Raw genomic sequence first — 25,479 nt, 5'->3', positions numbered from 1 at the left:
AGGCAGGGAGGGACGTCGATGTTCTTGGCGTGTCAATCTGATAGAACTCCTGTTGATCACCGCCGATCTGGGAAGCATAGCATCATCGCCAGTGCATCTTCCGATATTCATCAGCAGCCACGACAAACGGGGTATGCTACTGTAGGTGGTTGCCCATACGAGTACTGACTCCTGGGGACTCGTAGCACGAGCATGATTGCTATGCTGTATGGTAGGACTCGAGTAAGTGCATCGTTCCGGGAACTTGCATACGGGAGGGAACTGGACTGATGGGCGATACAGCCGCAGAACCCCCAAGGCAGATTCTTAGACATTTTAAACCCCTCGAGAAGTGCGAGCGAGGCCTGTCAGCCGCATTGAGGCTGCCGACAATTGGCATGGAACTGATTCACCAGCGAATAACTGATTGTGAATTTGTGGCTCCAAACATGTCAACATGCCAGTGCTAGTCAAAGCCACCGCTCCGCTCGGCTTCTCCACTGCGCTGCAGACCGCCCCCAGCGATGCCCACTGTGTCCAGACAACCATCCTCCTACTCCGTCCTCTATATAGCCTGGCCTAGCTCAGCGCTGGAGGAAAGGGTTCCTAATAAGAACAGTCCTTGTATGCGGCAAGAGATGTTTTACAGATCGACTGTCGTGCTTCAAGCCTACTCGCAATAATATCCATATCTACAGCTCCCGGCCTTCTAGACCCTTGGGAACGAATACCCGCGGTGCCCGACCCCATATTCCCCGTGGATGGAGAATTGGACCTGTCTGATGGTGCTCCTGTTCGAGAAAGGTTGATAAAGAAGTCCTGGCTCCTCCATATCTCAAAGACAACTTAAGATCATGGCCTTCTGCCCCGCAACCTCCCCCTATCCAGCGCCCATATAAAGTCAACACCACCGCCTGGCACAACACCTCGATACCTCAGAACCACTCTACGCAGTTATGGACGATCTCATGACCCCACCAATGACTTCACGATCGCGAAGTTCTTCGACCTCGTCGTTCGATGAATCTTACTTCTTCAAGACCTATGTCCCCCTCTCAAATCTACCTACCCCACCGCCATCCTCCCACTCAAACTCGAGCTGCCCTCCAGCCCCAGGAAACTTGCTATTTCTTGGAGAAACGCTAGACCATGATCTCCTCGGTATGTAGCTCTCCAGATCCCCCGGCCGGTATTGAACTCAGGCTAATAACATATATTGCGCACGCAGGCCCAGCAACCCACCTCACAAATCTTATACCATCGGCCACCTCCCTGACTGTAGCATCCGTTCCGCTCGTCCACGCAATACTCACGAGAACCCACCTACCGCTCGAGATTATCGCACTTGCAGTCTGCATTCTAGACTCGCTGAGTTCTCGCTTCGCGCTCTCCTGGCGGCAGGGTTGTCCTCTCATCACACCACATCCGCCTGCTCCGTTTAGTCTGTCCGAAGAACGGGAGGAGGTGCAACATATTGACTCCATTCATCCGGAGCTCATCGTCCTGGCGGCATTGGTTTTAGCTACGAAATTTTTGGATGATAGACAGCGAACTACGAGAGAATACGCCGGTAATTGGGGCAGAGGCTTCTGGTCATGCGAACAGGTAAATTTTACAGAGCGTTGCATACTGGAGAATTTACAATTCCGCCTTCTATCCCTCAACCAGTACATAATTGACGCCTTGGAGGATATGGAGAGAGCTGGTAGACAGGTCTCTCCTGAAATTCGTGCTGATGAAGATTGGGATACAGACACATGTTTTGGGAGTTTTGGTGGTAACAAAAGTGCCCAGAAGTCAATGGGCTGTGGAAGAACAGTTTTGGACCTGGACAGCGAATTGACCCCTGCCGAGGCGTCCATGGTTAAGGATAGCCTGGTAGCGGAAGTGGAAAGCAGTGAGATTGGAAGCCAACAACAAAATCTTCCGGCCAGTCTGAGTGGAACTGTCGAGACCCCTTCCCTATCTACCATTATTCCATGATTGCGGAAACGAGCTTTAGTTTATAAGGCGGCACGGTCCGGGGTGAGTGGCGTTCGTTGTGCAGCATAGCGTTGGCGCTCTATACCATTCTTAAGACACCTCTAATACTCTTAATACCAAGTATCGTTATACACAATTACAATTCCCAAGGTTCTCCAATTTCCTATCTAGGCTAGACGTTTGACTTCACTAGCAATCCCACAGACTGTCTATAGTTTAATCCTACTCACGACCCACAGACGTGCATATTCTCGCAGAAAGATATGCAGACTTTTGGCTGGGGCAAATTTCGATCCTGCAGGCCATAGCTTCTCGCGGTATGGCTAACCAGCGAGCAAGATAGCTAGGTAATGGTTTCCTACTCTACCAGGTACAGTATGATGGTGCACAACAAAGGCTATTCCCTGTTCGCTATTTCGTCTGCTCTATGCTTATTCGTGAGGGTGTGTTGAAGGATAGGGTTAAGTACAAACCGCATCGGGATATGGAATAGTCAATATAATAGGGACTATTAGTAGGTCCTGGATTGCTCCGCCGAGACACAATTAAAGACCGAGATATCAGGGAGGGAGAAATTTATTTTCGAACTCACTACAACTTTTCTATCCATCTCTAATATACAAATTAGGTTATAACTTAATTTTGCGGCCACCTGCGGTGTTGTTGATCTTTTTGCACAGCCACAACTGAACGCAGCGCTAGTACTCCCCTCAATCGCCCGCCCGACGTCATTGATTTCTCCTGAATTCAGGGACATGCTTGTATGAAACAGTATATCATATCTCAAAAACTTCTTCCACCATAAATAATAAATAAGAATGCTCATACCTCGAATTGCGCTCCAATACCCATACCGGCCCCGATAATATAACCCATATCATCGGTAGAATGGCCTCTCTCCTCCGCCAAATCGTCGCAGGCCCGCGCTCCCGACATCCAGAAGCTGGGCTAGATCTTTGCTACGTGACGGATCAAATAATCGCAACGTCGGGTCCTAGCGGTACCTATCCGCAGCGAGCGTACCGCAACCCTCTTGATCAACTGGTCAAATTCCTGGACTACAAACATGGTGAAGATTGGGCCATATGGGAATTCAGGGCTGAAGGGACGGGATACCCAGATTCCGAAGTTTATGGGAGGGTATGGCATTATCCTTGGCCGGATCATCATCCTCCTCCATTCAGACTTGTCCCTATGATTATGGCCGGGATGCACAAGTGGCTGAATGAGAAAAGGCCTGAACAGGGACAGAAGAAAACGGAGCCGAGGAACGAGAGGGTAGTGGTCGTCCATTGTAAGGCTGGGAAGGGACGAAGTGGGACTATGGCTTGCAGCTATCTGATTTCGGAGTGTGGATGGAAACTTGATGAAGCATTGGCGAGATTTACGGAGAGGAGAATGCGGCCTGGTTTTGGACAGGGTGTCTCGATCCCGAGTCAGTTGCGATGGGTCGGATATGTTGATCGCTGGGCGAAGTCTGGCAAGGTGTACATGGATAGGAGTATTGAGATTATGGAGGTCCATGTCTGGGGTCTGAGAGACGGTGTTAAGGTCCAGATTGAAGGATACGTGGATGAAGGGAAGAAAATCAAGGTATTCCATGCCTTTTCAAGGAAGGAAAGAGTAATTGTGGAGGGTGGTGCTCCTGGTAGTGGTGGTATCAAGGATATGATATCAGATATGGCGGCAGGTCTACAGGACGAAGTCATCCTGCCGAAAACAAAGTCACAAGCTCGGCCTGATGGTGCAGGCGACAGTAAACCAAACAAAACCTCCACAATATCAACACCAACTGGTTTAAATTCCACAGACACCAGCACCACGGCGAATGAGGAAGAGGAAGCTGGCGGCAGTGCAGTCATATTCAGGCCCTCTAGCCCAGTTATTCTTCCGAACAGTGATATCAATATCGATTTCGAACGCCGGAACAAAGCCTCGATGGGGTGGACGATGGTCACCGCAATTGCCCACATCTGGTTCAACGCATACTTCGAGGGAAATGGCCCAGAACAAAACGGAAGACCTGACGAAAGTGGTGTTTTCGAGATTGATTGGGACAAGATGGATGGAATCAAAGGCTCAAGCAGGAAAGGAACTCGGGCATTAGATCGATTAGCAGTGGTTTGGAGAGCCTGTGACCCAGGACCCGGTCACGGTGCGAAGGACGAGATAATTCGCGAGCCCGGTGTTGATTCACCCCTTCTACAGATGTCTCCGGCGGATTGGAAGGGTGGCAATGGAACTTCCCCTGGGCTTGGGAAGGATCTTGGGTTGAGGACTGAGAGCCCTGCGAGCGCTGAAATCAGCAAAGCGAGCAGTGTGAAGAGCGAAACCAAGAATACTGATAATGATTCCGAGGAAGGTGTGAAACCTAGTGGCCCATCTGGGGAGGAGTATCTGGGTGTCGATATGGACGAGCTGCCTCAACCGAAGGCGAGTAGCTCTGAGCCGACTATGGCGGCTGTGAATGCTGGACTCGATACTGCATCTACCACGACCTCACAGCGCGGAACTACGACCTAGGTTCTCGTCGTCGTTCCTGTGGGGCTTCTTATGGATCAGGGGAAAATATCAAATGACCACCAGTCTGGCACTGATAACCGAATGAGTATCAGTCGATAGTGCATGTTAGGAAGGCGCTCTACATGTTAACCCTTGGCTATCAGCATGCTTCGAATAAGTCTCGGCGTAGATCCACATGGTAATATCTCTAGTCGGCAAAGAAAACGGTAAAAGTTTGTAAAACCAAAATGGCGTTTGAAGACCAGATATCCATTTCACAGCTTGCTCAGAGGAAGGAAATAAATACCAAGGGATTAAATTCAGGAGCTAGGGTAGATTAGGCCAGAAGACTAGATGAATGGTTCTAGAATATACAATACTATCTTGTTATGCTAGGCGTTATTATAAACCGTATGCCTTTGCCATTTCTATTCCATGTTATTTCTCATTCATGCTGCAAGAGCAACAGCATCCCCTCTCACTGCACTATTCCCACTAGTCTAGTTTCTCAGCAAGCAACTACGACGGTGAAAATACAAAGGTTGGCACTTCTTTGCGTTTAATGGGTTACATATATTTACAGTAGTCTCGGCTTCACGGAACTTAAATCCCTCGGGTTCTCTTGAATATACATAGGTCGGGAATGATCCTCGATAAAACCGAATCAATATTTTCCTAACTTAAGACACTGTAACTAGACTTATTGCCCGGCCTGATTTTCTACAGCGAGCTAGTCTACGGACTGTAATATAGCACGGGACACATACTGCTTAGATCCCTATGTTTCAAAGATTTTAGCTCTAGTTGAACGTCTTGACTGCAGTGGGTTACTGAAATCAACTAATAATCAACTGAGACTCTTTGGGTACTATGGGGGACTTATAGTACCGCTATTTTTGTCTATAGTGGTCCTGGTTGGGTTCCTTAGATGGCATGGCTTATCTCAACTCCATGGATGCGGTAAGGAATTTTTAATGGCTGTTGGACAGAATTTGGGTTTGGAAATTGAGTTACCCCTAAAGAACGCGCTCACGAAATAATGAAAACAAGGAGTATTATATTCCAGCCCCATAGTGGAGATGTTTAGAATAACTTCTGCTTTATAAATATGGCCCATTCGCAGTGAACTAAGGTCTAGCAGCCGTTATGGACGATCGTTGGAGCCAGTCGAGGAGAGCGGTAAGTGAAGAGTGTCCAATATCCCATGCTTCTTAAGTAGGTAGCGACTAGAAGTAGGTAGTATGCTTTGCAGTACAAACCAAAGAACTTTCCGGTGCTCTCGATGTAGTTGCAAATTACAAGCGTATTTGACTATAGTGTAGTAGGTGGGTAGGCAATCTGAGAAAAAAGGTAGAAAATGTACCATTTATGGCGAGACTTCACCATTTAGAACCATAAAGATATCACCACAGCCATACGACGCAGTTTCGACTGCGATAAGCTATACCCTCTCCTCTATAATAAATATATCGCTAAGCAAATTTGATCGCGTAGGCCATAGCAAGAGGTTTAGCAAGACTAAGTATATGTTTTTTAACCCGACATATATTATAAATTAAAATGAATGAGTAATACGTGAGCTTGTTGCCACCATTAACATACGATGATAGCCGTGCCTCCACCTCTCTCCGTAGACTTAGCTCTATACATAACGTAAAAACCCCCACTCTGGAGATTACCTGCGTGGATTGGGGTAACATTATGAGATTATGACAATATAATACAACTTGTAGTTAACTTTCAGAGGCGGGAATTGAAACCACTCCGATACCATTGCGGGCGATACCCCGACAATTTAGGCCCCAAATAGTTCCGGCATAGTGAGACATCCAGAGGCCTAGTTCGTCCCATGGAAGTGAAACAGGACTACTCGTACGTTTTAGAGCTGACCCGATACCCGGGAGGAGGACTTTGACCGCCAGGCTGGTAACGAATAGGGATTCGCTCTGTGTCACATCCAAGAGCGACAAGACTGTTCTGTGCGGTGCTTGCAGCAGTGACACCGCACGGCTTGATACGGAAACTTTGAAACTTTAGAGGACACGGTCAGACCTCAAGCCCCGTGATCTTGGAAGTTGGAGGTGGAACTGTACATGGACATGTACCTCCCGGTAGTTCGTACTTGGCTTCCCGATACTCTAACAAAGGGGCGCGAGGGTCTCGAGGGGATACGGTATTCGTACGAAGTAGAGCTTGGCTCGTACTCGTAACTATACGGAGTACTCGTCGCAGTGTCGTACCGATCAAGTCGCAGTGGAAAGTACTCGCAGCAAAAGAAAGCTTTGTGCAATGCGCCCCCGTCTTCCCAGTTATGTCTGGAACCCGATTAGGGCGAAGAGGGCATTTAGCCTAAATTGTGAAGAGGGGGTTTACTCGTTGGGTTATTAGTCTGTTGACTATGTTCAGCTCTGTCGCTGGATTTGTTCGAAGTGCTGTACTTGTATTGCGTTTGTTTGGTACGCTAGAGCAGTGGGCACGCCTGTGAGATCACCAAGATGCCCGGCTTGCATGGCCGGAGCAAGCCAAGACAACTCCCTCACAGTCTCACTCCATCCACAACCACTTGCAAGTTTCTGGGTGCCTAGGTGTACAGGTTTGCGGCCAGGGGAGTCCAAACAACGCCAGGTGAGATGGGCGAAGCTACATCGAGGGGATTAAGTATCTGGACAACTCAAGGCGCTATGAGCTGACTGCCCCTCTCGATTCCGAAATTGAAATTCAGCAACGATCGGATTGTTTTCAGCTGCCATGGTAATTGCGATCCACAGCTTTCTAGAACGCTGATTTCAGACTCGGCTTTAGACCCTCAAGCCGGAGGGGATGCTGATGCAGAGGCGTTGACTTTGGTGCACCATTGTTCCTTAGGAAGGCAATCGACTACTAATCGTAGTGGTGGTGTCGATTGTGATTGGATATGCTCCGGGGTCATAGGGTGGTAATGCGCCATCTGCCGTTTTTCAAATACTGCTGTCGCCCCAAGCCACTCATTGTGTTGTAAGTTGTAACTCGTAGCCCGGCGGCTGTCCGCAAGAGGTTTTGGATAGCTGTACTTCGTAGGGACGGGGCCTTTATCCATCGAGAGGCACCTCCCGGTACACCATTGCAAGTCCCTTACAATGTTTTAACTTGTAACGTGGTCTCCTGTTACTTGGGGCGTCAGCCGGCAAAACCGGATGCCCTATCTCCTATCTGACGAGAGAAGGGGATGTAACGATGATGTGCAAAGTTATATTGCTCTGCAGGGTGGTAGCTCGGCAATGGCTGTCTGAATCGGGGTAAGAATAACGAAAGAACGTGGGCTGCATCTGGCCGTCGTCAAGTGTGAGATTCAGGCCTTAAGCCGTCGAATGAGGCTGTACCTTTAAAAGTCTGGGTTTTGGAAAGTGCCGCAATCCGTATGTGGACTTCGTACACCGTAAAGAGACGTCCCTCGTAAGGGATGGGGGACCCAATTTCCGGAATCTGGAAGCATGGGTGACCTATAACAGAATGCTGGTTTATTGCTGGGAAAACTAACAGCTCTTCCAGAAAGCCTTAAATTGGGAGCGGAGGATCTCTGTGCGTTTGAATTTTGCAGATGCCGTAGGCGCTCTATTCGTACCTGCATAATTCGTCGGCGTTGTGAGCGTGCATCCTCATTTTATCCCCTTAAAGGTACATAAATTCAACGGCAGAGCACTTCTCCTTCGCCACATGTACTGTACGACTGTAGGAAGGCCGAGCCATGATGCAACACCCCAGGATCCACGCACTGCAACTCAATAGCACCTTTGTTATACTACTCGTACAGACTCGTACATACTTGTACATGTAGGAGACCAGTTAATAAGGGGGGAGCAAGGATGGCTGCCGACCCGGGTTCTTGGTTCTGGCAATCATCGATATCCTCTCTAGTGTCGGCCCCACCGCAAGTACTCCGGAGTGGTCCATGGCAGCATGGCTTCACGAGTGGATCGTTGCAAGCAAGCTTCTTGAGAAAGCACCGCCGATGGCCCTTTGCATATGACGGCTTTTTGCTATAGGAGCCTTGGACACGACTCACACGAGCCCTCGAATGGGAACTGAAAGTGTCGTTCATTATTACCCCTTTATCCTCCAACATTTACCCCCCCCATACGAAGTACGAAGTACATGATCTCAGTTCCTACGTACATCATCTTGCGTGCCGTAGCTCCCTGGAGGGCATCCCATTTCCCGCATCAGGTCCATCATCCGTGTCTCCGACGCCTGGTCGTGAAGCTGTTCCTCTTTCCAGGAGTTTCGCACCAGTGAAAAGGAAAAGACGCCATGTTCATCTTCTGCAAAATTTGCCGCAACTCTTATTGGAGACAGATTGTTCAAGCATCTTCGAGACTGTGTCTATGTGATCTCCGGCGCATGTAACGCGGCTAAAAGTTAGAAATCTGCACATCAATTTGCACTGCAGACCGACGTCAAGCCACCAGCGAGCCACTTCCACTCGAGGCGCCGCAAGACCTCGAGGTCAACGGCAAACGGGAACGGCTTGCGGATATTGATTAAAAGACCACCACGCACGTTGTGGCCAAAGACGGGCGTGGAAAGTTGGGGTTTAGACTCTGCTCCGTAGAGCGATCTAACGGGAGACCGTGGAATACTCCGTCGGCTTCGTTGGTTTAGTACCGGTAGGACTTTGTACGAAGTACTATTAGTGAAATGACGCCTCTCGGATTTGGTAGCTCGAGCTCGAGCACAATTTCTCTGGCTTATTACTTCAGTACAGTACTCTGTACGAAGTATTATGTAAATTAATGGGATAAATAACTGAAGACCTGACTTAACTGACTTACCTTACATACACGTGATTTACAAGCCCTAATAAGCAAATCACTAGACCCAAGCACTCAATTTGTAGCCATAGAGTACCTAGCTAGGCACTAATATATAAATTTAGGCACTAGGTTCTATGTCTTGGGCCAATGGGTAAAGTATTAGCTTTTGATACCCGAGTTTATACCGTATGCAAGGCCCTTTTTATATATATATATATATTGATTAAGTGGAGCTAGTCTTTTGCTGATTGCATTGATTGCGGGCTGATCAGACGCCAGCGCCAACGCCACGCCGGCGCCGCCAGAAGCGCGAGCTCGATTTAGGACTTTGGAGGCCGCCGCGAGGATTTCCGCCTGCAGTAGCGCTGGGGCCCGTCGAGTTCTTTTTTGGGTAGGCTAATATTGCTGAGATGCCCGTTTGGGGAGACTCTCCCGCCGTTCTGTTCTATTCCCAATTTCCTGTGCTGATTTCTGAGCCGTGGGGCCCCGGTGCGGTCATCTCGTCCCTTTCCGGGGGCCCTGAGGCCATACTCCATATAGGAATATGCAGGACGAGTGGCGTACAAAGATATGGAGTATGGAGTATCGAGCATGGACGCTGAGCAGCACGACCCTCCAGCAGCCCCCGTCTGCCGTGCCGCCGGCGATTGGGTTGGGTGTCCGCTGTGTAGGATTCTGGGAAGTGTCCCGATCCTCATGGCCGGTCCGTCGCTGCCAGTAGGGAGCAGTGGGGTGATGAGCATCGCCAACCGGGACCCGCTGTACGTGCCAGTCGGGAGCAGCCTATATTCCGCCTGCTATAAGGTGCCGGGCCCAGCGCTGCAGCAACAGGCCATCAGTTCAACTCGACTTCCTGGGAACGCCTCCTGCAGCTTTCTTGGTGCCCCCCCGCCGCCTCCTTGTCCTGTGCTGGACAGAGTGCCGGTATGGCCATAAGGTACGCAGTAGTGCTGGACCATCTGCGAATCCGAATGGGACATGTACTGTACAGGACGAAATACAGTAGGTGGTACCTAGTACCCGTACTATTCCCCATGGTGCGCTTCCACTAGTGACCCCTTCACGCTGTTGAGCAGGCGTTGTGTTGGTACATTACTGTACGAAGTACTGGCCGATTGGTGATCTGCCTCTGCTGTTGCATTGCAGCTCTCGGAGTCCTTGGCCTTGACCTCGTCCATACTGTGAATGTGAATGTGAATGTGATGCGGGAGCCATCGAGAGCGGCGATTGCTTCTGTGCTTCTTGCTGTATTGTGCTGTGCAACTCTGCAAGGCAAGGCAAGGCAAGGCAAGGCAAGGGAGGCTGTGTGCCAGACGATTTGGTCCATCTATTACCTACCTTACCTACCTTACCTACCTGTAGGTAGTCTCCGTCCTCCTCGTACTTCGTACCACACAAGTCGCCCGGCCTTCTGGCGTTCAAGCCTTCGAGGAATCCAGGCCAAGCTGCGAAGAGGGCGAATTGCGAATTGCGGTCCTCTCGCCTCTAGTCTCCAGGCTCTAGCTGCTGAAGTTCCGTACGAACTTCGTACTTAGTACTACTTCGTACTATGGAGTACGGAGGTACTACCGATACGTCCTTGGTGCTGCCCTCGAACGGGGTTCGTGGGTGTGCAACAGCAGCCCTGGTCCATGGAACTCCATGGTCTGGAGTCTTGTCGGAGTCTTGCCTGCGCGCTCTGCACAGACTGTACTATATGGGGACAGAATCCGACATATGGGATTATGGGGGCGCTCCACACTATCCACTATCCATACTTTCCACCACTATCCATACTCCATAGCAAGTCCACACTGGGCACTCCCTGTGCACGCTGCATTGCATTACGGAGTTATTGGCTCTGCTCACCACCCCTCCAGCTCCTGTCATCAATATCTCTTTCATATGTCAACCTCCTCGCAGAACCCAAAAAAGCCCCTGACTCTCTCCCTGCAACAACTTCTGCTGTCGACTTCTGCTGCTCGGATTATTCGACCGATTCTGCGGGCTCTGCAACGATCCTGGCATTGCAGACCATACCGTTATTGTGTGTGACCCTCAAGGGCTCATCCCTTACGGCACTGGCTGGTAATTTACTTGCGCTCTGCTGCTTGCTCCTACCTACTGCCGCAAGAACTTGCTTGCTGACCACGATTCTAGAGTTGTCTTCCCTTGTGGTGCCCGTTCAAAACAGCCGGCCTGCGGACCGCAATCTCTGCTCTTCCCTGGACCAGGAAACCCGAGGGCTACGGATTACGGTGTGCCTGGGAAGTCTCGGGACGCTTGCAGAAAGACTTGCGTTAGAGTCGGTCAGGCCGATCAGATAGGTTGCCATTCGATCTCGTCCGTCCGGCGCTTTGAAGACCAAGGCCCGATGAAAGTAGGAAAGTCCTAGCCTCGCCCCCAGAAGAAAACGTCTTATTATATGAAGAGACGCCACCATCCCACTTTAAATCCGCTGCAGCTCACGATCCCGTCATCAGATCATTTCACGTATTGAAGACGACGTACTCCGTATCCCGGGGTCATTTATTCTCGGGATCCGTTAGAGAAGTCCGCGGCCGTGGCAGTAGGCCCAGCACGATCCGTCAAAAGAAGCCGCTATCTCGAACCGTTGCACAGAGCAATGCTTAATTAGATAGCTGGTATAACTACAGATCACCTTTTGTGGAAGGTTAAGCCTGATAGGTATAGGGAGTAGTCCGATTAAGGCACCTCTGGAGTGCAGCCCCGTCGGTACACTTCGATAAGCTCTGAGATCGTTGCGGCATCACCTACCCAGGTTCCCTAGGGCCAGGGGGGGGTTGAATTTGACTGCTGGGGTGACTAGAACGCCTGCGTATGAATGACGACGCTGGGAGCTAGGCCTTCTGTTGGCAAGGTTCTCACCTGAGCGCTTCCTGGTTGTCTCCGAGCTTGCAAAAGTCCTCCGTCGTAACACGTCTGTAGACTGCTTTGCACGCATCAGCCACTGCCTTACCTCTCGTGGGCCCCTTCGGGTTAGTAGACACTCCTTGGTGCAGATGGGCTGCCAGGATACCTTTGGACATCGAGTATCACCTCTCTGATTGCGTTAGAATCCCATCAACCTATTGCCATCAGCTGCATACTTAACAACTGGGCCATCCCTAGAGCCGTCATGACAAGTCCCAACGATCACAACCACCACGCAGCGCGAGCCGCGCATGCTACAACCTACCCACTGGTACCAGTCGAGGAGCATCCTGAACATATCTCTCTACAATCGCAGCCATTGAGCTCCGCAAGCTCCTATGCAGACTTGAATTATCTCTTCGGTACCCAAGACCCCGCAATGCTTGTACCAAAGCCTAGTCGCAACCGTCGAAAGTCCACCCAAGGTTCCGAGCATACCAAGCATCGTCGGACTCGATCTGGATGCTACACATGTAGAAGTAGGCGGGTGAAGGTAATATCCACAGAACCAACTTGCGAGAGACACTCACTTATTTTTTGTAGTGCGATGAGGCACGCCCGATTTGCGAACGTAAGAGGAGTCAGCCTGAGCCCAGCATGCAATTCTAATTTGATATTGTGACAGGATGCAGTAAAGGCAGTCGAGATTGTGTCTATCCGCAACCCCCCACGTCATCAAAAGCCTCTGGGAGCGGACCATCTAAACGCTCTCAAGTTTCGACTCGTGAAAGCCCAGGTTCTTCATCGGACGAGTTCGAAGATGCGGACAGTTCTGAGCGACAACTGGCGCCCATACCTGATGAAGACGGATTCCATGGAGATCCCACCCATCCGCAGGGTATACCTAAACCAACGGCCCAACGTACAAATGCCAGCCAGCCTTCTTGTGGCCCAAAGTCTTCAACTCGGAATAGCTCGGAGGCCCCGTCCTTAGTGCAAGACAAAGGTTCATCACCAACACCGTCGACCGAAGGCTCAGTCGGCTATTCTTCATATAAAACTCTCTTTGGTTCTCGGCTCCCCCCAAAACCGACCTCCTCTACTTCCGATAGAGGCGACTGGTCCTATCTGCCACAAGATCTCCGGTTTTATCTAACTTACTTTTGCGAAAATATTACCCATCACCATTACTCATTGAAGTATGATGCTGAGGATTTTATGCGGACGCGGTTCCTGGATATTGCGCTTGAGAACGAAGGCTTACTCTACGCTATTGTGGGATTTTCGGCCTTTCAACACACCTTGCACCACCCCGGCCGCAATATCCAGGGGTTCCTCCAGTATTACAATAAATCCGTGTCCTTGCTCCTTCGATCGCTAAAAAGGGGCGAACGGCACAACGATGGGACATTGCTGGCGATTTTACAGCTGGCAACGATCGAGGTAAGGTAGATCATGCTCCTGCCTATTCCCCGTCTAATATTTTGCAGGAATTCTTGGGTGACTGGATAAATCTACTTGGTCATCAAAAAGCTGCATACCAAATCTTGACCGAATTGTATATGCCAGAAACAGTGATGCAAGATGAAACATCCCGTATCATTCTTGGATGGTATATGCGGTTCGACGTCTTTGCTGGCTTGATGGGGGGTTTTGAGACTGTCCTTTCGAGGGACTGGTTCTCCGCATCTTTCGGCGTTTGTCAACAGATAGCCATAATGGACCCGACCGACCTAGATTGGAAGATCGAAACTGCACTTGCCCACCATCGCCTCATTGCGACAGATATGACCCTATTGTTTGCAAGAATGAGCAAAGGAGAATTATCCATGGATCGGTTTTTGAGGGAAAATGCGGATCTCGGTAGAAGAATCGAGGAATGGGAAAGCAAAATGGACCCGGCTCTGAAGGATAGCCGATTCTTGATCACTGATTTCACGGGCGCTCCGCCTCGAGATCCAGATGATATTGTTGATCCTTATGCACCTGGTCTTATCTATAGTGGCCCTCTCTGGGCCATGAACATGGCTAGGATTGACTGGCTTTCTATCGACCTGATGCATACTTATCAAACCGCCCTAACAACGAAATCTCCACCAAGCCCTGAGTTGATGCAAAAGGCATATAGAATCTGCCAGTTATTCGAGGCTATGGAATTATGGCCTGGTAGTGTGCCTGGCGCCGTCGTGGCTTGTCAAGCAAGCCTCGGCATTTCGTGTCTATTTCTTCCAAAAGATGAGCGTCATTCTATGTGGGCTCGGCGAAAGCTTGCTACCATCGAATCCCACGGGTGAGCTTGCGGCCGTTTTCAGAAGAACTATACAGCTAATATCCCGTTAGGTACATTTTCCCGCATACTTTTCGATCGAAAATGGCAGACCTTTTTGGGGATCGATCGTGTATGCACTGGTGGCTTCCAAACGAAGAGCGCTATCCGCCAATTATCCGTTCCATACGAAAATTTGTCGAGGAGCGTTCCTCGCCTGCAAAGGATGTTTCCAGTGAGGATTTGCGGGACATGAAGGCCATTTTCGCCACAATGAAGCTCGATGAAGGCATCGCAGACCCGGAAGAACACAAAGGTACATCGGCCCTGGCTAGCATAGCCGTTGCGACTACGGCAGGGAACGTGGAAGATATGACCGATATTGTGGAAGCAGACGCCTACAGCGGTTGGCATTGACGCCTAGCAAGTCTTTAGATCGGACCCCTTGGTTGCTAGTGCTATAGGGATACCCGAAGATCATTCGCTAACGGGGCCAGGCAACACGCCCATGGAGCATATATACCAGGGCAGGCGCCTATCAGATATTTAAGTTACGTCGAATTAGAGTGGACGGCGGTGCGCCCTGGTTGGGATGAAGTGGCGTGCACGACCAGTTTCCTGGAATCAAACGGAATGCAAGCCTCCAAGTAGATGGGCGACGATCCAAAATAGGGACGCCGACTGGGTAGTAGAAGTCTGATGGCACAAAGCGTGCAACGCAATGGGGTCTCGCGCACTTCTGCCAATAATCTCTACAGATACCGCAGGCTTTGGCAGCGATGGTTGTCTGTTTTACAGTAGGGCGCCTGTTACAGTATATTTTGGTCTCACGATTTTGGATGAACTCACGAGTACACGACCTATATATGGTACCTAGGTATTTTTCATAGATATGTAACTATTGATAAAACTTGGAATCGCTCGAAGTGTCTAGAAATTTCAGATCGGCACAAAATTTCGATAAAAAAGCTATAGCTAAGCATACCGCTATTAGTTCTTACAGTTATAAATATAAACATTAATAGTATCTTTGCTCCGCTCCCTTTTGATTTGCCCTATACAAAGCCGTTTAGCACCGCAGTCTCTCTACTCTCCTAGGGCGCGGTAACCTGAGGCGCCAACACATAGGTCCGCAAGGCTATCCCCAAAATGGCATGGCGCCACTGCAGCTTGGCTCCCCATTGCCCCCATGCAACTTCACAGAATTGGCATCCCGATACATACTTCTGAAGTACAATCCCATACCATAACCACAACGCGCAGCCTACCACCTCATTTTATGGACGCCCTCCCGATCGCATTCTCATAAGGATCCCAAAAGATTAGGACCACGAATACCATACAACGATGAATCGGCCAGGTATGAATGTCATATCTCTTGTCCTTTCCGTCCCCGCGCTACAAGCCAACCCCGATGTTGGACGACCTGTTTGTCTTCTGGTGGGCGATACAATACAGGCGCATTGCTCTGTTATGGCCCTCTATACTCCTGCCTGCATGCTGGCGCCTTATTGTCATTGTTCAGCAAAGGCCTAGGGTCTCCACTTGAGCAGACAGGCAGGTGAATGATCTTGCGCCGGCATTAGTATCCTCTTTGGCGCGGAACTCGATGCCTGAGAAGTTTCATAGCCACCTTGTGAGAGTTTTGCTGGTACTCAAGCAAGGCTTGGTTTTAAAGTGGTTGAACCCACTTCTTTCTCCTGGAATGACACTGGGTGCTAGCTGGCTGCTGCACCAATGCACACCTTCTGCCGCGCCTTTCATTGTCTGATTCTTACTCCCTCGGAAAGATAATACTGACTGGATATCTTACTTCTCTAGCTGTTGGACCTCAATCCCTTCGTGGCCTACCGACGGGGTTCCCAAGCCAGCAACAATTACCTCAGAATCGAAGCGTCTCTAGCAGGTTACCACCAGGTGGAAAGATGGGTATGGCTGTTTTTGACAACTCACAATGGGTCGGGGGAATATGAATTGTGCTGATATCTGTGCCCACGCTTTAGCCAGCAACGGAGCAACTTGGGCATTTGGGGGGGGAGTACCGATGGGCAGTCAAGGCTTAGGGAATCCTCGTGCGAACAATGGGCCCATGACGAGTTTTGCTCAAACAATCGGTGGCTCGTCCCAACCAGCAACGCCTCTGGACCTCTCGTGAGTTCCCCGGTGCTTCGTTCCTCATATGAGCCTTTAGGAGATCATCTACTTCCGTCCACGTCTAGAGTTTTCTAGATACCCCTTGCCATCACTTTCACTGATCCATATTCTCAGCGAGTTTCCTTCATTATCAAACAACCAACCTCAACCAAGTCAGTCCACTTGGGCGGCGTCAGGAAGCCGCAACATCGGACCATCGACAAACATGCGGATACCACAATCGTCACTCTCCGCTCAGCAGCAATTAAACGCTCAGCAGCAGACACAACAACAGCAAGATGACCTTTTCAACTCCTCTTCCCAACTGCCCAGTAGCCAGGGAGCGTTTCGGTTTGGCAGCCAGAATGCCGTTGGGCAGGCCTCCCAATCAAGCACCGTTGAGGAGTTTCCCCCCCTTAACCGTAATGTGAATGGGGACATTGGCCAGGATCGAAACTCAAACTTGATTCAAAACGTATCTTTTGGCGCGCAGGGGAATAACTTAGGATTCGGCTCTACAAACCCCCCACAGCCCAATCGGAATAATGGTCTCCTGAACGCGTTATCAGGAACTAACCGTGCTCCTCCTGGGAATCGTATTCCGTCTCCTACGAGCATATCGGGTAAGACGAGAGCACCCCCCCCCCCCCGGGAAATTCAATAACTAATTCCTCAGGTGTATCAAATTCGAGATCGACAGTAGAGAAAAGCCGGCAAGGATTGAGTGGTGAGAGCGGAGGCGTAAGTGATTCCCATTATGGAACTCTGTTGAGTCTATCTAACCGAACTCATCCAGGCCTTTTCAAATGCACAATTTGCAGCTTCGACAACACGGGAAGAATCTGCGTCGCACCCCAACATGAACGTACGAGCAAACTCACGGTCAGATGCCGTGCAGCAGCCAGATGTGTCGGCGCCGCGATCGCAGGCGCTTGATTCTGGGGACGCAGAAGAGCCTGGACCAGAAGTTCAGGATCCCTTGGCGCATATGAGCGAGGTTGACAAGTGGGGTCTCAAAGGGTGGTCTTACCTGATGAACAACTTCCCAGACTACGCTGCTCTTGTCAGTGGTTCGGATATCACGAACCTTGGCTTTGACCTTAACTCCTCTGAGTAAGTGGCTCGTCATCCGAAGAGCCATTCCCAAATAATTATGCTAACTAAACCAAGGCCTTTCTCAACTCAAATCTATTCTCTGTGGGACAATGAGCCAAGTCGACCGGCCATTCCACGTTTCACCCTTCCTGAGTGTTACCGCGTTCATAATGTCGCACCGTTAGAAAGCAAGATACAGAACTTCAATGATGAGGCTTTAATATTTATGTTCTACAGCAATCCGGGGGATATTCAACAAATAATGGCAGCCCAAGAACTGTGAGTAGATATCTTTTGAATGGCTTCCCCATCTCTGCTGATATATCGAACATTTAGCCATACTCGCAATTGGCGTTACCATAAGAAGCTGCAGCAGTGGTTGACCAAAGATGAGATGATGGTCCCTCAGGCACTCGGAAATGGCACGGAGCGGGGGTATTATATCTTCTTTGACATCAAACAGTGGCAACGAGAGCGCGTGGGTACTTCTTATATACTGTTATGGACATGGCTAATCAATCACCCAGCGAGAACTAACTTTGGTTTACGATGATCTCGAGAGCCTTCCAAGCGGTGCTCGTGGTCCGCTTGCATAAATCAGCATATTTCAGTCGATTGTTGCCTAGCTATCTTATTGGGGGGTTTCATAATGTATCGTTTGATATGTAGCGTTGCAAATCAGAGTGGCACGGGAAAGGAACTGCAAGGTGCTATTTTAGCTTAGGGACAAAAGCCTACATAAACATGGGTTTCAAAGGGATGGCGTTTAGTCACTCTCTTGGCTTACATACAAATATAGTATGCAACTGCGAAGGTTTGGCTTGGATCTTGCCAGTGCATCAGGCGTTCCTGCAACCCGGCGAGGTGTGCATAACGATCTAGTAATACCTTAAGTCTCGTGAGACATAAATAGCCATGTTTCGCGTCTCTTGCACCGCCTTGATGTTATGAATTTTCCTTCTGATCATGTTTGATATTGTACGGAGAGCCTTTCAAACCTAAGCTCTTTAGCATTTGGGGTCCCCAATACATGTCTAGGTAAAATATAGTCATGTAGGTATCTACCAACATACCTACTTACCTATCTATCCACTGTACTTTTATTGCTCTAGGTAGCTAGCTAGGTACTACCTGAGGTATACTGGCGGGGTTACCAACGAATTTATCACGTGATATCCACAGGCCATTATCCGACCGAATATCCCCTTTTGGACCTGTCCATCGCGGGTCAAAGATAAGCTCGGAATCAATAATCACCTTCATTCTGAGCCCGAACATTTCTATACATTGTTCATGGGCCTCCACGGTGCTTGGGAACTCTTTTCATCTCTCCAAATAATCATCATCGTTCACCACTTCAAACCCTAAGATCACATCATTACGCCCTTCAGTCCAACGCCACTGTCATACCAACTCTCCCTTTCCATTCACACCCTTCCATTGCCCTCCCTCACCAGTTCGCCCATCCGTGGCCAGTTTATCATCCGCAATGTCCTCTACGGACCAAACGATCAATGTCCCGCAGCTCATTTTAATAATCGTTCTTGGAGCTCTCGCGATCCGCTACTTCTTCTTCTCCAGTAGCGCTAACACCTCGACAACCAACCGCGGTACATCATCATCTTCTGCCAGCAATGTACGAGCACGGGAAGCGGATGTGGAGCGTATACAACAGATGTTCCCGCAGGTATCGCGGCGCAGTATTATGTGGGATTTGCAGCGAAATGGGGGAAATGTCGTGGCGTCTACTGAGCGGATATTGAGTGGGCGAGGTCTAGAAGTAGTACGTCTTGACTTAGCCTTTTCCCATTCCCTTGATGCACGCGTGTCCTCTATATTTGGATGCTAGAGCAACCCTCAGCTTGCTCGGCCTTGTACAGCTTTGTTTAGACCGCTGAAATTGTGCTAACAATACCTCTGCTGAACAGCCTCCACAATCCTTTCAACCACCCCTCCCCGCTGCAGTATCCTCCACCACATCTACATCCTGCACATCTGCGCAACTCAAACCGGCGCAACCAGACCTTATAACGCGATATAACTTGCAGGCAAAACTCGCAGAGGAGGCGAGTATATCCACGGACCCTGGAGTGGATGAAAAGTCGCGTGCAAAGCAAGCGTGGAGCCAGAACAAGGGTGAGAGACAGGCGCTCTTGCAAAGGAGGAGGGAAGAAATGATATTGGCTGCAAGGAGGAAGATGGAGGCAAAGGTTGCGGCTGAGGCTGCTTTGGGAAAGCCGGATATTTAACACGGTGGTGTTTTATCAATTGAAAAACTAGGAGTTTGGGAGGGCAGCACATCCTATCTGTATATCCGCTGCATGGATGTATCACTTACTTGTAATGGACGGAACGTGCGGGTGAGACGCCTTCCACCTCTGTAATGTGGTGGTGGTCTGTTTAACATGTCCTGTCTTGTGTCTTGAGTGATCATTCCCTTCCCTTCTGCGGGCCAAGAGTTTGGACGAGTCTAAGTTTTGGATATCTATATATCTGTTAGTCAGCTCACTGGTAGAACAGAATTTGCCCCACCTGGGGGAGGCTCTCGTTCCATCTTCTGTCGCAGGGTTTCCAGCCAAGTTTGAGTTTGTAGTCTTCAAGCTTCAGCAATTGGCAAGTGCCGCAAACCGGCCCTAAATTTGTTAGGTATCTCTAGATACTTTTATTAGCAAATAGTATTCTTCTCTCTGCTTCTTGTAAAGCTTGCCCCTTTCTTTTCTCAGAAGGTAACGAGGCATCTTCTCATTTTAGCATTTTAATTTCGCCAAGCTACATTTTGAGGATTATAAATCTCCGCATCCAAGTGCGTAGTTGCTCGTACTCAAGTATAGACAACCAGCAGGACCTAGCTAGTTAGTGCTGTATGTCACTTATTACTAGTTTATTAACCGCCGCTGAAGTGTCTAACCTCTCAATATGCCGGTAGCTATGCATTTGGAAGCTGATGATACACTCGTACTTTTAGAGTAAGGGCCGTTTTGGTGGCGCTGAACAGAGACGGGCTAGGAGAATACTCCGTAAGGCAGTGCGTCTTCACAAGTACAGAATAGGTGATAAGGTTTCTCCATCGGAGATTTGGAGGAGAGCTGAGAAGGGAAGCCAGAAATCAAAAACTTTTATCAAGTCAGGTTTACATCCCTCATCCGCCGTTATTAGATGGCGCTTGGTTTAACACGGTTTTTTTTGTATCCATATAGTTAGCTATCTCCCTACGCATCGCACTGTCGTCGCGAATGTCGGGTTAAGGCAAAGGATGGTTATGTATATACCGGCCAAACTACTAGTCTGGCTTATGATATATTTATGTTCTAATAGAAACGCCGGTGATTTTCCAGTTTTCCTTCTATTTAGCATTACCCATAAACAGTGTTACGCTACTCAGAAAACCCAATAAAATAGGATGATAAAGCCTCAGACTTTCGCAAGTCCTTTGTAGTTGCGTAGTATAGGTAAGTGGATGAATGGTATTTAGAATTCGACTCCCTCTGAACGATTTTCACATCATTTCAACCCACAACATCCTTCAAGTATCTCGCACGTTCTATTAGATCAAACCTTACCTTTATTTTACATTATTTACATATCCAGAATCCGTCAAGTGCACAGGCACGACTCTCAAAATTGACCTCAAACTTCGTAGCATTCTTGCGCTCGTCAGTCTCGCTTCAGCCGTGGTAATCCCACTGCTTACGAATATTGCAAATGGAGCAGTGTAGGATTTGTCTTGAATGATCTACTCGCTCAGAGGCTGGTATGGACGAAATTTTTGCGGTCTATAACGTCGGGCTTCCCTCAAGGGCGGTAAGCCTGACTACAGTGACGACAACGATTAGCACCATCCTTTCTATTGTTATCATAGGCAAGAATAATAGCAAATGCTGGTAGCTCATGCATATGCTCAGAGAGATAGCAATGTCTGACTTGGCTTTGCCTACCTAGGTAGGGCTGATTACTTCCATATCAGCAAGGGGTATATCACCATACCTGAGAGATGACTAGGTCATCCATTGAATACTCCGAAAGCAACGCCTGCACCAACGCCCGGGTATAGCAAGACCAAATCTAAGCGACTAATGGCTGGTGTTGGGTAGCTCTGCTAGTTACCTAGGTACTTAGTGAGATGGTGGAGTTGGCTTTTCCGGATCCAGCACCTAGATACAGTATGGTGGGAAGAGCGGGAATCGGAAAATTTGCAGCACGGAGTCTGATAGAAGCACTTTGAGGAAGAGGCCCAACAGAATGAACTAAACTATGTGCAGGTGGAAAGCTGTGGGGGCTGGCCCTGGAATAGTGGTTGATTGAGGTAAAGATTGGAGAGGCTAAACCACTTGCTGTACGTATTTTAATTAGAGTAACTAAACTCTCCATCAGCTATCACAGTGCTGCAAATATGTCCTACACTATAATCACGCGAGGATGCCTAAATTGGAGAGGAATGGCCGGGCTTATACTATGAAAAGGTCAATGGACGGGCTTTTGCCATTATAGTGGCCCATCCCTAAGTAGAAAACGCAACTTGGAGCCGCTCCAAATAAATGCGCTCGGAAACGTTTGGCATCTCAATGAACATTCTCTACATAGCGATTGTCTCTAGTCCATCATTTTGGTCACCAGGAAGGTCCGCCGCACTACCCCAACAACGATGACTATATGTGGAGGATCCTCGTCAAGTGCGATGGCCCATAGCTGAATAAGTGTAATATTATTTCAACACGCATATACAGCATTTCATATCTCCATTAGCGCCAAGAGATCCCAAATAGCTTGGTCTTATTCTTTGCAGGACTATCTACAGTAGCATCTGCATTTTCGAGGTAGATTCTTTGGTGGCCTTTCACATCAAGTGCCAAATATTTGTAAACAAACTCGTCGTCCGAAGGCCCCTTAGTCATATGTATGTTGACCACTCCTTTATTAAGTGGACCTTCAACCTAAGAGATGTTAGCGTCGGTTTGGAGATTCCACAGCATAACTTACATTAAAATGCATTTTCAGATGCTCAACTCCACGCCTATCCTTTTCGATCCTCGATCTGGGAAATCGTCAGTCAGGTTTGATCAGATGACTGAATACCAACATACGCGATTGGCCTGGCCGTGGCCCATTTACTCATATTTGGCTCTCCATATGCAGTGATTTTCTTTCTGTTTCCTAATAAATCTGTACATCTTGTATCGTTCTTGATTTGATCCACCGCCCGGTTGAAATGTGCCGTCTTGCTGTCAAGAGAGAATACTTCGGTATACATAACGTATGCGACGCCTCCCTACGACCAGGATTAGTAGCTAACATCGAGGCTGTCTTTCTAGGAAACCTACAGTCAAAATTGCCCCAATGATCATCATCCCAAAATTAAATGTCTGTTGTGTTGTTCTTGACGCTTTTTCTCTCGGAGATAGATCCCCCCATGCTACTCTGCCATCATCATTGAAAGCTGTCACAGCTCTCCTTCTCGGCTGTGGTGTTGCGCCCGAAGCTCCAAGACCAGTCTGAGTCGCGTACCATCTGGCAGCAATTAGGGGGCGAAGGGCTGCCGGAAAGGATAGAAAATGAGCAGTTCGGGCGAGTGAGTTCATCGTGAGAAGACGTGAGGAGACTGAGGAGACTGAGGGTGCTCTTCTTGTAATTCTGTGAAGCTTGCGAGGTCAAAGTCTGCGGCCATATATGTACATGTGGGGAAAGCTTGAAATAGCCGCTAGGTATGATTTGGTAAGGCCGAAACTGATTGTGCCGCAATCGCAATGTGGCCGCCTCGATTCCAAATAGGAGAACACAGAACAACCAAAGCCCAAATCTCTCACCACATCACTTCGCATACTTGTAACGGGCTGAGCGCCGCTCCTAGGATTCCGAAAATGGCGGTCCTAGCTTCAAAGACCCAGTCACAGAAGATATTTGAGAAGCTGAGAACGAAGCCAGCGAACAGGGTACGTATACACATCCCGCATCGCACATCAACTTCTGTTTGCAACCTTTACTAACCAGGCCCTTATCCACAGATATGTTTTGACTGCGGGCAGAAGAACCCGACATGGACATCTGTGCCTTTAGGGATCTATCTTTGTCTTGACTGCTCCTCGAATCACCGCAACTTGGGTGTCCACATTTCATTTGTGCGTTCCACAAACCTTGACCGTATGTGCGCATGATAATATTTCAAAGTCTATACACTGACTTTTGGCAGAATGGCAATGGGACCAATTACGAATAATGAAAGTGGGTGGCAACGACTCTGCAACGAAGTTCTTCCAGTCGAATGGTGGGACTGCTGCCCTGAACAGCAAGGATCCGAAGACAAAGTACACCTCCAATGCTGCTACCAAGTATAAGGATGAATTGAAGCGACGGGCAGCACGAGATGCTACAGAGTAAGCATCCTCTGCTTTCGAAAATATTCGCCACTAACACATATAGGTATCCTGAGGAAGTAGTGATTACGGATGTCATGAGCAATACCCCGTCGGATGCGTCTACACCTGCTGGCGAAACCGACGACGATTTCTTTTCTTCCTGGGACAAGCCATCGATCAAGCGACCAACCCCACCAATTTCTCGAACGGCTACGCCACCAGTCGTTGGCCGGACCTCTTCCCCCCTCTTAAACACCGGAAGTTCTAATGGCAATGGGAACGGAATCGCTAGAACGGCCTCGCCTTTGGCAAATACTGAGGAGAAGCCGGCTGCAAGCAGAATCACATCATCCGCTGCCCTGCGCAAGGGAACCACAACGGGAACTGGACCACGGAAAGCAAACGTATTGGGAGCCAAGAAGACAAAACTGGGCGCAAAGAAAGTGACGGGGGATGTTATTGATTTCGATGCTGCGGAACGCAAGGCTAAGGAAGAAGCAGAGAGAATTGCAAAATTGGGTTACGATCCAGAAGCCGAGGAAGCTGGGACGACGAAGCCAGCTGCTATTTCGAAGACGACAGATCTACCTAAAATCGCATCACCCACACCCGTCAGCCCAGGTAGAGCAGGATATGGCTCGTCCCAAGCACGGGAGCGCACTAACAGCGAGCTCGAGAGACTGGGGATGGGGATGGGCAGACTTGGGTTCGGGCAAGTTGGAGGGGCTAAACCTGCCACCGCAGCTAAGAAGGCAGGTGGATTTGGATCAGTTGGTCCAATCAAAGCCACACAAGAAGGTCAGATTATTATGATTACATCTCCTGAAACATTGCTTACCAGACTTGTAGATGATGACGAGAAATATGCACGCCAAAAATTTGGTGCCCAAAAGGGTATCTCATCAGATGAATTCTTCAACAAAGGCGCTTTTGATCCCAACGCTCAATCCGAAGCCAAGCAACGCCTCCAAGGTTTCGAAGGTGCTTCGTCCATCTCGTCAAACGCATATTTCGGTCGTTCTGAGGAGCTGGATACGGGAGATGACTACGGAGATTTAGAGAGTGCTGCTAAAGACTTTGTTAGGAAGTTTGGAGTTACTGCTGGCGATGATCTTGACAATTTGACTCAAGTCCTTGGAGAGGGTGCTACCAAGCTGCAGGGCGCTATTAGGAGCTATCTTAATAGCTAGTGCGGCCTTTGTATTCTGTCGTGGAGCAGTGAAGTTGGGCTAGCGCTGAGAAGGAGCTGTGCCGAGAGAATGTGCGGATAATAACCTAGAAGCTCGAGATAGGAAGAAAAAATTATGATTTCTACAATAATTTGGCTGTTCAGTTTATATACCTTTACAGCTGTAAGGATTTGAGTCGTGCCTTACAATAACTATGTACCTTGGTTTATTACCCTAGCCTGTATACATTTGCTCGGCACTAACGTCTTAAAAACAGACGGCTCTAAGTCATATACTCAGCATAGCTCTATCCTAAATATAACTTGTAGCCTAATTATACGACAGCTATTACCTAGTGG

The 25,479-nt window shown here is 49.0% G+C and overlaps 7 protein-coding genes across 7 annotated transcripts; 6 read left to right on the top strand and 1 right to left on the bottom strand.

Moving 5' to 3' along the window:
• Positions 1-935: 935 nt before the first annotated feature.
• BP5553_07979 (Uncharacterized protein) lies at positions 936-1,962 on the top strand (the record flags this gene model as incomplete). Its single annotated transcript, XM_032016602.1, has 2 exons — positions 936-1,140; positions 1,208-1,962. The coding sequence occupies 2 exons, from the start codon at positions 936-938 to the stop codon at positions 1,960-1,962; spliced, it is 960 nt and encodes a 319-aa protein (XP_031866893.1).
• Positions 1,963-2,850: 888 nt separating this feature from the next.
• BP5553_07978 (Phosphatases II) lies at positions 2,851-4,485 on the top strand (the record flags this gene model as incomplete). Its single annotated transcript, XM_032016601.1, has 1 exon — positions 2,851-4,485. One exon carries the CDS (start codon positions 2,851-2,853, stop codon positions 4,483-4,485), a length of 1,635 nt encoding a protein of 544 aa, XP_031866892.1.
• A 7,887-nt stretch (positions 4,486-12,372) lies between these two features.
• On the top strand, positions 12,373-14,790 carry BP5553_07977 (uncharacterized protein; the record flags this gene model as incomplete). The annotated part of the gene is made up of 5 exons (XM_032016600.1): positions 12,373-12,660; positions 12,711-12,738; positions 12,793-13,550; positions 13,598-14,397; positions 14,448-14,790. The coding sequence occupies 5 exons, from the start codon at positions 12,373-12,375 to the stop codon at positions 14,788-14,790; spliced, it is 2,217 nt and encodes a 738-aa protein (XP_031866891.1).
• Positions 14,791-16,327: 1,537 nt separating this feature from the next.
• On the top strand, positions 16,328-18,197 carry BP5553_07976 (Uncharacterized protein; the record flags this gene model as incomplete). Its single annotated transcript, XM_032016599.1, has 7 exons — positions 16,328-16,524; positions 16,642-17,129; positions 17,183-17,247; positions 17,303-17,619; positions 17,677-17,880; positions 17,938-18,079; positions 18,129-18,197. The coding sequence occupies 7 exons, from the start codon at positions 16,328-16,330 to the stop codon at positions 18,195-18,197; spliced, it is 1,482 nt and encodes a 493-aa protein (XP_031866890.1).
• Positions 18,198-19,090: 893 nt separating this feature from the next.
• Positions 19,091-19,850, top strand: BP5553_07975 (uncharacterized protein; the record flags this gene model as incomplete). The annotated part of the gene is made up of 2 exons (XM_032016598.1): positions 19,091-19,384; positions 19,530-19,850. The coding sequence occupies 2 exons, from the start codon at positions 19,091-19,093 to the stop codon at positions 19,848-19,850; spliced, it is 615 nt and encodes a 204-aa protein (XP_031866889.1).
• Positions 19,851-22,340: 2,490 nt separating this feature from the next.
• On the bottom strand, positions 22,341-23,177 carry BP5553_07974 (Uncharacterized protein; the record flags this gene model as incomplete). The annotated part of the gene is made up of 4 exons (XM_032016597.1): positions 22,341-22,532; positions 22,579-22,633; positions 22,683-22,867; positions 22,920-23,177. 4 exons carry the CDS (start codon positions 23,175-23,177, stop codon positions 22,341-22,343), a joined length of 690 nt encoding a protein of 229 aa, XP_031866888.1.
• A 279-nt stretch (positions 23,178-23,456) lies between these two features.
• On the top strand, positions 23,457-25,141 carry BP5553_07973 (Uncharacterized protein; the record flags this gene model as incomplete). The annotated part of the gene is made up of 4 exons (XM_032016596.1): positions 23,457-23,528; positions 23,601-23,736; positions 23,786-23,969; positions 24,016-25,141. 4 exons carry the CDS (start codon positions 23,457-23,459, stop codon positions 25,139-25,141), a joined length of 1,518 nt encoding a protein of 505 aa, XP_031866887.1.
• Between the last annotated feature and the right edge of the window lie 338 nt (positions 25,142-25,479).

The sequence above is a fragment of the Venustampulla echinocandica genome (assembly GCF_003357145.1).
Source record: "Venustampulla echinocandica strain BP 5553 chromosome Unknown scaffold_7, whole genome shotgun sequence".
Classification (NCBI taxonomy): domain Eukaryota; kingdom Fungi; phylum Ascomycota; class Leotiomycetes; order Helotiales; family Pleuroascaceae; genus Venustampulla; species Venustampulla echinocandica.
Note: the sequence above shows the minus strand (reverse complement) of the source record. Positions and strands in the feature narration are given on the sequence as shown.